General features: G+C 33.8%; 1 protein-coding gene across 2 annotated transcripts in view; it reads left to right on the top strand.

The window, feature by feature from the left end:
* The window catches only part of LOC132697368 (tyrosine-protein kinase transmembrane receptor Ror-like), a 239,270-nt gene extending 227,535 nt beyond the window's left edge, over positions 1-11,735 (top strand). For both annotated transcript variants that reach the window (XM_060662811.1, XM_060662810.1), the window contains exons 9-10: positions 10,162-10,364; positions 11,533-11,735. In XM_060662811.1, coding sequence (XP_060518794.1) covers positions 10,162-10,364; positions 11,533-11,728 — 399 coding nt within the window. In that variant the 3' untranslated portion in view covers positions 11,729-11,735. The remainder of the gene's footprint in view (positions 1-10,161; positions 10,365-11,532) is intronic.
* Positions 11,736-12,013: the final 278 nt, after the last annotated feature.

Here is a 12,013-nt window from a genome sequence, read left to right as displayed (position 1 = left end):
GGCAGGGAGGCGTACGTGCCGAAGGCGCGGGGGGACAGGAAACAGGAAAGAGATAAGAATATCCGTTGATAATGCTATTAATAAAACATCCGGAACAAACAAGAATATTTCAGTATAATAATGAACGCGACACCGACGAGAAATTATTTCGTATACACCAAAAAAATCGTGTGCTCAAAGTGCAATTACGCGCGTAAATTCAAACATCAACTAACACCATACTGGATTGGAAAAAAACAACTACTAGACGTGTGCCCAAAGTGCGTTCAACCCACAGTGCATTGTGTAAGATACGATACCCGCCACTACTACTAAAATGACGACCAAAAAACGCGTGTTCACCTGTTTTATAAACGGTGAAGATATGAAAGAAAAATTAGAAGCAATGCAAGGCCAAGTGGCATGGTACATCGGCCAACAAGAAACAGGTAGGCTAGGAATGCCCCACATACAATTAACATTCGGATTTAAAAACCCACGACAATTAAACGCCACACAAAAACTTTTCAATAATGCAAACATCCAATTCGCAAATGATCCCGAAAGCTGCATAAAATACTGTATCGATGAAAATAAAGGAGGAGAACTATTCGTCTACGGAGAAATCCCAAAATTTGTACAATGCCCATCTGAGTTTCAAACTATGGTAAACGCGAACACAGTTAAACGTAGAAAATGTCAAAATGGGTACATGTCGACGAATTTTTAAATTATGGCATGTCGTCGTCAATTGCGTGAAAAAATGCGTCACTGGGATTTATTTCCAAGAGAAACAAATACATTTTACAAATTAAAGGTATTTAATATAACATTTTTAATTTTTATGCGATATTATTTTTCATAACCTCTAAAATTTTTATGTGATAATAATTTCCATAATCTTTAATTTATTATTGTTTTGTCTCCGATGGTTGCAGGATTTAAGAATTTGTGGAAAAATAATTAATGCAATACAAAAATCAGATGTTTTATCATAAAGAATCTTCATTTTGACTAAAATAGTTTTCATTAAATGTAAATGAATGATATATTTGTAATATTTCGTCGTATATAATTGTGTAATTTATGAAATTTTTAAAATATTTTCGTTGATGCCATCAAGAATACATCGCAGGCAGTTATTTCGCAGAGAAACAAATACACTTTACAGATAACAGGTATTTAATATAGAATCTTTAAATTTTATGTGATTTTATTTTTTATAACCTCTAATTTATTTTTAGTTCATTTGTGATGATTATAGATTTTGAGAATTTGCGACAAATAATTGATACAATACATTATTTTATTAAATTAAACACATTATTTGGATAAAGAAATTTTAATTTAACAAGTAAGTCTTCAATATTTATTTTATAAAATATATCAAATTAAAATCAATAATTATTTTACATAGTATCCTATATTTTCAAGCTGAAAAACAAATATATACAAAGCGAAAATCTACGCCATTTATCAAGCAATTTCGAAATTACAGATTCCTTTTTACTTCTTTAAGAAAATACTGTAAAAGATTACAAATTACTTTTAAATATATTTTCCAACATATTTTCCAATAACAATATCTAAACATCATCATGAAATTAACAAAAATTGTAATGCCTTTGTACATAATTACTTCATTTATCCAATCAACAATAATAATACATAATCTTAATTCTAATATTAATAATGACAATTTTAAATTTATGACGTCATCAACAGTTGTAGGATTATTTGATGCGGTTTTACAATGCCCATCCGAGTTTCAAACTATGGTAAACGCGAACACAGTTAAACGTAGAAAATGTCAAAATGGGTACATGTCGACGAATTTTTAAATTAAAGGTATTTAATATAACATTTTTAATTTTTATGCCATATTATTTTTTCATAACCTCTAATTCATAATCGTTTTGTTACCTATGGTTACAGGATTCAAAAAATTTGCAGAAAGAGAATTGATACAAGAACTAGATGTTTCACTACTCCCTAAAAAAAAAGCTGACGTCCCAGGTAACAAATTAGACCATTGAAGAACCGCTTAGAAGAGGGTAGTTTAACAGCAAAAATTATCATCAATGAGTTATCAATAAAACGACTTCTGATAACTTCTAGAGAAATTATCATAAGAAATTTAAGAGGAAAGAAAATTATCCAAGTAAAATATTATTCGGATAAATGGATATAAACACAGGTAAAGTTTTATCATGTTCAAATTATAAGTCGTAATTGATATTTGGTATAAAATTAACGTTTCATATAATCTTTTAAAATTATTTACACAATTCAAGTTAGTTTTATTGTTTTTGTCAACATTTAAATGAATCGTATATATGTGTAAGTATTTCAAATAGACGATTTTCAATTTATTTACTAAAATTGCATGATAAATTTAAATATTTTATTTACTTTTTTGACGGTAAATTTTTTTCATGTTATAATCCTGCAGATAAAAAACAAACCATCATTAACAATTTCCATATAAAGAATGCCTTCAATCAGTTATTGAACATGGACCAACTGATAATTTCATTCAAAAAATTACCATCACTATTTTACAAAAGCTTATATCATCTAAATAAAAAGAAATAATTAAAAAATATATATATTTAAATGAATGAATGAAAACATGATAATTAATCTTAATTTTCTTTTAATATTTATATTATTATTCTTAATATGTATTTATGTATTTTTTAAATTATTCAAGTTTTTTAAATTTTAATTTCCTAATATTTCTTTTTGAATGTAAAATTTTCCATTTATTTCTCTCAATGAAAATTTAAAAATTATTATATATTTCTAGGTGGACAATAAATCACTACCGACAACTTAGTTATGAAGAATATCATTCATCAATTATGAAAAAAAAAAAGACAATTTTATTAAATAAACGATCATTGAAACTTTGTAAAAGTATTCGCCGAGTCATCCAAGAAAATACTTCATTTAGACATAAATTTCAATTTAACAAGTAAGTTTTTTATATTCGTTTTATGTAACATACTACGTTTTTCGAGTTTAACACAAGAAATGTAAAACATAAGTCTACACAATCTGTCAAACAAATTCGGTATTGTTTACAGATTCCTCTTTATTTCTTTTAAGAAAATAAAGTGACGACAAGAAATGAAATAAAAGAAAACTATAAAGAATAAAATATCGTTTATTTAAAAAAAATAATTCAAGTGAATATCACATGTGATATTAAAAATATTCATTACTACATAAATTACTTCCCTTCCTAAAATATTATAATTAAGGAAAAAGTAAAAGAAACAATAATAATGCGGATAAGTACAGATTATTTTTAAATATATTTTTCGATATATTTTGGCATAATGATGTTAAACATCTTAACGAAATTACCAAAAATATACAATAATTTTCTAATATTTCATCGCATGTAATTGCCTAATAATATCATACATAATATCACATAATTGCCTAATTCGTGAAATTAGCAATATGACATATTTTAATTCTAACGTGAAATTTGTGACGTCATTGACAGTTGCGACGTTATCCAATACGGTTCTGCAGTGCCCATCCGAATTTGAATCTATGGTAGATACAACCACATTCGAACATGAAGAAGAGACGTAGAAGACGCCGAGATGATTCTGTGGTGGAGCATTGCACGCGGCGGTTTAACCTCCGTTCGCTCCTTGTTCACTTGACGAAAAGCCAAAATTAAATTTTGAGCGTCCTCAATAGTTCGCGTAAAATTCATTGCGACCAATTAATAATAATAATAATATTTGAAAAAATAAGACTTACCGTCTCTCTCTCTCCCACCCCCCCGTAATTTTTAATTTTGAAAAATTTCAAATTGTTGAGCGGGCCAACTGCCGACTTCTTTAACGCCCCGATACACCAGACTGTAGCGGCCCGTCGAAAATTGGTCTATATTCTGCCGGAAGCTGTCCGCCACCCGGTTCGGCAGGAACACCACCGATAATTCTAACTCCAATAGAACCGCCTCCCCAAACTGGGTCTTTACTATTCTGGCCTTGTCTATCTTGTATGGTCGACCAACGTCTAACTGCCCCAACTTAACTATTGGTTTTCGATTCTCTTTATTCGCTGCAATTTTTTCATTTAATGCTTTTAAGTCCATCTATAACGAAAGTAGAATCCTTCAGTTCAATATTGACAATTTTTTCAAGAAAAAAAATAGTACTTACTTAGGCGTTGGTTAGGAAGGGTGCGGTGGCGCGGCTGACACTGAGATAACACGGATCGTTTGGTCAATTAAGCGACTTGATCACACACACAACTCAAGCGGTATTTAAATGATGACAAACAATCGAAACCTTTTATATACTGTATTCCGACAGCGGAAAGTCTCGTTTAAAACATTTTTTTGCGGCGAAGGCAGGCGACGCGATGATCTCACCCGCCAAGGTTTTGTTTAAACATTTCGCAAAGCGATGATGTCATGCATCCGCTGCCGCACATCGGCGACGCGGCGGGCGATGATGTCATCCAGTCGTCAAACGCGACGGCGGCGGTACGCCATCGCACACAATCGCGCTGCAATTTACATTCATACCGCGACCAACGGTCGAGATTCGAAGCGAAGCGGCCCCCCATTTCAACGACGGACGGGTTTTCACGGCAGCCCCCCCCGAGATGGCGGGGGGGCGGGGACCCTACCAGCGGGGGCTACGCCCCCCCGCGCGGGTGGGGCCCCCGAACGGCACGCGGGCGGACAAAGACAACGGTTTGGTTGGCACCACGGACCACGGTTGGCACCACGGACGACGGTTTGGTTGGCACCACGGACAACGGTTTGGTTGGCACCACGGACAACGGTTTGGTTAGGTTGGTACCACGGACGACGGTTTGGTTAGGTCAGAGGGAGTTGGCAATGGGCGAGCGGCCTATGGGCGAGTGGCCTTGAACCAATGGGGTGAGTGGCCAATGGGCGATCGGCCAGGGCACAAAAAGAAGAAGATCCATGACCGAGTGGTGCATGGCCGAGTGGCCTATGGGCGGGTGGCCTATGGGCGAGTGGTCTATGGGCCAGGACGCTAAGAAGAAGAGCCAAAGCCTATGGCCGAGTGGCCCGGGGGCGGGGGGGGGGCCGTGGCCGGGAAGCCAAAAAGTGAGGTTATGTGGGCCTGGATGTCCCTTTATTCATCTACTAATAACGCATTATCTAAATTATTTTTTAATTACGTTATTATTTGTATAGTCTTTGTAAATCTGGTAATAAACATCCATTGCCAAAAAATGCTCAACCTTATCCACGTATGTCTTCCTCTCCGTTATAACCAGGCAAGGGGCCCTTTAGTATTGGTGACCACAATTTTTTTACTCAACATCAATTTCAAGTAAGCACCTTCGAAACGACTATAGCTTAAGTTCTACGAGTTGGAATTAGGCAGATTGGTTATTTCAGGGCTCAAGATATTTTCATCAGAAATCTTATTATTATTCTATGAAAAATATATTTTTGGATTTAAATGATGGTAGTAAAAAAACTCTAAAATCCGCCAAGTTTGATGCAAACGGTAGGTAGTAAAAGGCTGGTAACATTTTTCAGTTTCTAGCTTTGTATAGACAGCTACGATGTATAAAGCTGAATTGTTGCGTAAAGTTGTAAAGTATTTCAAATCTGATTAAGCCTGTCTGGGGCATAATGAAATATAATTATAATAATAGCCATATTGGAAATCGGATGTTTCAATACATCAAATATCCAGTAACTGCATCAAACACACCGAAGATGAGATTTCCATGTAGTGTTAAAGTATTTAAGTCAAGAAATAGTGTCCATTCTGGATAATGCCGATGATAGTGATTCTGATGTTACTTCCTAGTCAAGATTAAAAACTTTCCGTTCAGTTATTATAATAAATAAATTTAATTGGATTTAATGTTTTAATCGTGCGCTGACAAATAAAAAACACCATTTTATTTTCCCACCTTGATTATTGTTATGATTATATGAATATTTAAAATTTCTTAACAAATAATTAAAATAAAAAAATATCAACCTTCATTGTGTTTAAGTACTATAATATCGGCCTCAGCGTCAACTAAACTTTTGTTCATATCATTTGCCTAGTACATTATCCTGTTCTATAGTTTAAGATCGGTCTTTGTTTTCGTATCTGCAAATTTATAACAAACAGGGCATTTTGAAGAACTTCAACACCAACAGGGCATTTTGAAGAACTTCCTCGTACGTAATTTCATTGATTTCATTCATTCTTCGAGGCGACAAGTACCGCAAAATATTCTAACTGCAGTAACATATTATATATAAACTTACATTTTTACGTTGAGCCCACACACGCCTAATAGAAAGTATTTACCATTATGGATTTTAAATGCTTTTGGAAATATGCAATCACGATTTGTCCTGAAAAAGAATTTACTGCTTCCTTTCCTGTCTTTATCGAAATTTTCATAAACTCGCCCACACTAAGAATATGATTTTGTAGGCAAAAGGTAAACTGCTGTAATTTGAGCGGCAGCTTGCCGAGTTTTATTCGGCGTTCAAGTAAAATGTGCTTCCTTGTCTTTATTCATTTTTGCCATTGTTTTTGGCCTTCCGCAGACCGACTTTACCCTACACCTTTTTACATTGCTCATTTACAGTATCTTTATTGTCTAGCGCTTCTCTACCTAATACATAATGGGACCGCCACAGGTAGTTTTATTGCATTCAGTAAACCGAAACCAATGCAACCAATATGTATAGGTAAACCTAATTCTTACGAATTCGCCATGAAATATGTCAAAAAAATTCACCAATTCTGTCAAATTGAAAGAAGTCTTTCAGATTGTTTTCGCTAAATATAATATGGACAGCGCTATAAAATGGAAGCCAGTCCGCAAAATGAGAAAATCAGACAACATACTATCATCAAAATGGAGAGAAACTGGACATTTTGGATTCACGCCTTCATATTTTTCGGTAAAACTGATACAATGCTTTCTTTTGATATTTTGGAGAATATTTAAATACTATTTTAAAAATGCGCCTGCTTATTGTCAACAATTTACATAAGTCTAAGTCGCATGATTAGAAACTTAACATACAAGAAGAATTTTCAATTTATTGCATAGTTTTTTGACGTGTCTTTCTCAGTGCGCCATAATGTTAAATATTCTCTGCGGTTCCACAACAACTGATGGACCTCGTTGCTTAGTTTCAGGTGAAATCTGTAGTGAGTAATATTTTAAAGTATTGATTCATGGATGGAAAAATGTTATGACAATATATTCCGGGATTTCATCCGTTCGTTTGTTGAACTGCGACTGAAATCCTACAGGCGCCTCGCCAAGATCTCACTTCACTTTTTCAATGCTCGCGCTCCGTAAAAACTTCGAACACTAGGAGATTACAGGCGATGCGTGTGGTATTTATATCCTGCAGCGAAGGAAGTAACGGTGCTGCTTGTGCGGAGGCTCCGCCTCCCAAATTGTGGCGTTGTTTATTTCGCCTGCCATTTGAGTGTCGTTTTCCACATATTGGAAAAAATGCAGAGCGTCGCCTTTCGAATTTAGGTATCCAGAATTTTCTATATCAATGGCCCCTCGTAATAATCCTGGTCCTAAATTCCTAAAAAAAAAGTACCGAAATCTAATATTTCTAATTGCTAATCGATATTCTTCGACCTTGGCTGTAATTTTTCTAATGGTCTGTCCCACGTTACTCAAGTTGCACGATCCACAAGGTCCGCTATATACTCTTTATTTTTTCAAAGTAACTTTTTGTTTTGGGTTTTAACATATCAATGTAATAGACATCAGTGAGCTTATTATTGTGTAGAAAGAGAGCACGAACTTATTATCATCAATCTCTGCTTTTGTCTGACATTTACCTATAACTTTAGTATTAAATTTTCCAAAACCGCTGAGCATAATGTCATTTATAATCGAATGATAACCGGATAATATTTGCTACGCCTTGTGTGTGCGTGAGTCGTAAAACCACAGAGTTTTGCTCATTTTTTTCGAGCATTCACCCTTACTCTTGCCAGATTCTTTTGACGTAGACCGCTGTTCTTGCAAATTTTTTGGTACTTTACACTCAAATGATTTAATGCCAAACTTACATTGCATCTAAAGCATTTGCACCAAGAATTTTGTCTTTGAATTCACTTGATCAGTGTCCTTTTTCCACAAATATAACACCGGGCTGTGTTCATGGCTTATTTTCAAGTTACTAATGCATGATATTTTCATTCTCTCTAGTTTTCGGTCAGTGTAAATTTTCAGTTTTTGGTTAAACTCTTCCAACGATTTTGTGTCACGAAGTAATATTTTATTCCTGTGAAATTGACGCACTGTGTCGGTGCGTCAATTTCAACAGTGCCACGATTTTCCAATTCTTTCATAACCAAAACATATTTATGTAAACTTTCAGTTCTGGCTAGTTTTCTTTCACTTAACGTTCTATGTAATTGGGCACTATTTGAACAGGAAGAATATTCTTTTTGTGAAACATTTTTTAAAAAATGCCAAGAAATTAATCCTCTTTTTGCTTTGAACAAAAAGCTTAGTCATGCCTCTCAGTCATTTTCAAAGAGGCAAATCTTGAACTACCACTTCCATCAAACAACTTGATTGAATCACGGAAATTAATTGAAAATGCATAATAAATAAATATCTTTGTTTAAGTTTACGGTTTTGTTATAGCTTTTGGTTTAGACAAACATTTTCAATTTAGTTTTTTTCATGAATGCAATACTCAGTGTGTTACTCACATTGAACAAAAAGCTTAGCCATGGCTCTCAATCATTACCAAAAAGAGACAAATCTTCAACTACCACTTGCACCAAATAATTTGGTTGAATCGTTCACATCACGGAAATTAATTGAAAATGTATAATTATTTCTTATGGAATGTAGTGAACAATATCATCAATATCATTTTAACCAACATTGTTTTGAATTGTATACAATCTGCATCCTTTGAGTCGTCGCTTTTCCCTATTATTTATTGCAATAACTTGAACACTGCCAAACTGCAAATATTTTTAATTAAATCTTTATTTTCACTTTCATAATACAAGGGTAAAATATTTACTATCGGCGTAAGATCGCCGACGGAAAAATGTGTGTCAATAAATCCTATTTTGTCTCCAAATTGTTAAAAGTCACCAAATGCACGTAGTCTTGTGGGATTATCAAAAACAACTTTACGGAACTTTGGAATAGCATTTACCTGTGCACATTGATTTTATTTTCAGATAACAGTGTCCCAAAGTCTTCATTGTACTGGATGTCTACCATCAAGTCGATTAATTTTATTGTTTTAACATCTTCAAGTACCATGCACTGTATTGCTTGTTATTTGTAACTAAAAAATGGCCAGTCGGTTAATAAATTCTTATTAGCAGTCATGATTAAAATGCCTGCTTTGGATAACTAAGCAGGTAGATAGGATATCCAGTAACATTTCTAAAAAGTTTTAAGTATATTAAATATAAAATATAAAAAAATCCAAATAAGTTTTAATAACATAGGTTTGAAGTATCTCAATTTCAAATCAATCATTCAAATGAATGGATGATTTGAAGTCCTAAAATAAAATTCTAATTACAAGTTAAATATCCATCAACATGGCTACAGATGTAGAATTATTTAAAATATAAAACACTCAATTCAACAATATTCAATCAAGTTTTGGTTAATGAGGAGTTAAACCGCCTCTTTGTTCCTCATACCATGATTTTGGTCAGTAGTTTACTTTTTTTTTGAGGTCAATTGCTGTTTTTTCTGAAAATGGTTCGGAAAATTAAAAATGGAGGCCGTTCCATTTGACCAAATTTATTATCATAATTTGTAGATTTTAAATGAACAAACCACAGTTCTCTGATAATATTTCCTACTAATGGGAATCCGCCTCATCTTTCCCAAATGATTATCAACTGGGAAACTTAAAGTATTAGGTTATTTCTGCATTGTTTAGAAAGGTAGAGAGAGTTACAAGGTAAGAGTAACATACGAAAGGATATGCCGCTTCACTTCCCATTTCTCTTTTTACATTGGTATACTGAGGTCAGCATGTTAATTAAAAATTTACAAACAACCTAAAACACAAGCGACGAAATATGAATTAATTTAAAAGCCACAAAACAAATAATAAATAAAAGCTTTCCTAGTTTTCACAGTATTTAAATTAAATTGGATTGAGATTGTGTTAACTTCTTGCAGGTCGCTAGAACGAATATGAACTTCTTAATGTCAAACGAATACATGAGAATGTGGTTTAAAGAAAAAGAGATATACGAAAGAAACACATACAGCACAGAACAAATAATTAAGGATGAAAGCAAAATCAAGCGGCGATATGTGCAAAGAATGATGACTTACAAAAAGCCCACAAAGAATGATTTTAACAAAGAAATGAAAGACAGGTAAGGCATCGTGTTTCGTGGGTACTGAATACGGTTTTTTTATTTACTTAAAAGAGTATATTATGCAACAAGTGCGGTAAACGGCATATGCCACGAGCGGAGCGAGTGTTTAATAAACGAGTGAGTTTAAAAGTTTACCAAACGTGTTGCATACTATACTTTTTCTAGGACCTTTAGTTTTTGGGTACATTTTCGCAAAACACGAATACATTCACTGATATGACTGTCAGAACTGATAAACGTCAAAATTTAAAGCGTGGGTAATATATCCGAAAACATCCGATTGCTCCCAAACCCGTGCGGTAAAATCCCGGAAATGTCCGAAGTAGCTCGGATTCGTGGAAAACGAAACTGACGTGGTAAACCGACGCTTCCCGCACGCTAGATCGGTGCGTAATTAGGTATTTTACAGACGGGAGTAGAAAAATAATATTAACTTGTCAGTTTTCTGTAGACCTGTCATAGTTAGCGTCTATAGTAATAAATAATTAATATGTTCCGAATAACAAAACAACTGCGGTAGCCTTGAACAAAACATATTCGGTGCCAAGTTCCAAACGGATATTCTGTTTTTAAAAAGTATGTGGACGATATTGTGTACTCTGGTAATAGTTTTGACGAGTTTCTGCTCTCAAAGATTGAATTTGCTTTAGAATATGAATAGAATTATTGGTTACCTTTCCTTGATCTTCTGAAAATCTGCCGAAAATGAACACAATCGAAATTATGGAGCAGTTCTTTCATTACGAGGAACGCATAAAATAAAATGAGAGGCCGTGTTGTGGTCGAATGATAATATTTTATACATGTGATTCTTGAGCCTTTTTCACACCACCCTTGAAATAGTTTTATGTTCTCGGTCGGTATTTTTAAGTGGTTTGTCCAATAGGCTTATTTATTCTACTAATGAAGTATTAAACTACTATATCCATGGCATTTGAGCATATTATTGTGCCGCGCAAACGAACATTCACAGAGCAGTTTAGTTTTTTCCATGAAATCAATTTGAGTCAAACGAATACGTAGTAATTATTTCATCCCGCCGAAAAACCAAATGGTAAAATAGTATTTTTGCCATTTCCCATAATACCTATTTGTACTCATATTACACGCATGGTTGTGGCTCAGTGATTTAAAAAACATATTTACTTCGAAATTTGAATTTCAGGCCCAAGTACAACAATCCGATGAAGGTAGACTATTCGAAGTATAAATGCAAGCCAGAATGCCCAAAACTTAAAATCGATGGAAATATCGAAGCGCATTCCTCGAAAGTACTGGTTCGTGAAAACGAAATTAATGATGCCATATGCAAAATTAAAATTTTGCCGTGTGATTGTCATAATACGGAAAAATATAAATAAATATACTTACTCAACTCTCAATTAGTTTTTCAAAGGAATCGGACATCAAATCTTATTCAAGCAAACTAAAATTCTTGCAACTAACCAATTCTGCTACCAAAGAGAAATTACATATAATTTCTGTTCACTACAGTCCACTAACAGAATTTACATGCTTGCATGTTCATTTATGATCCTTTGAACCGGATGTCATAACCGACTGTAATAATAAATAGCTTAAAAAATGTACTTATTTGAATATCAATCGCCATTTAATTAAGCTACTATTTCTTTCCAGGTGCTGGT

This window comes from Cylas formicarius, unplaced genomic scaffold (genome assembly GCF_029955315.1).
Source record: "Cylas formicarius isolate icCylForm1 unplaced genomic scaffold, icCylForm1.1 PGA_scaffold_1__22_contigs__length_36826433, whole genome shotgun sequence".
In the NCBI taxonomy this organism is placed as follows: domain Eukaryota; kingdom Metazoa; phylum Arthropoda; class Insecta; order Coleoptera; family Brentidae; genus Cylas; species Cylas formicarius.
This window is presented reverse-complemented; position numbering and strand designations above follow the sequence as displayed.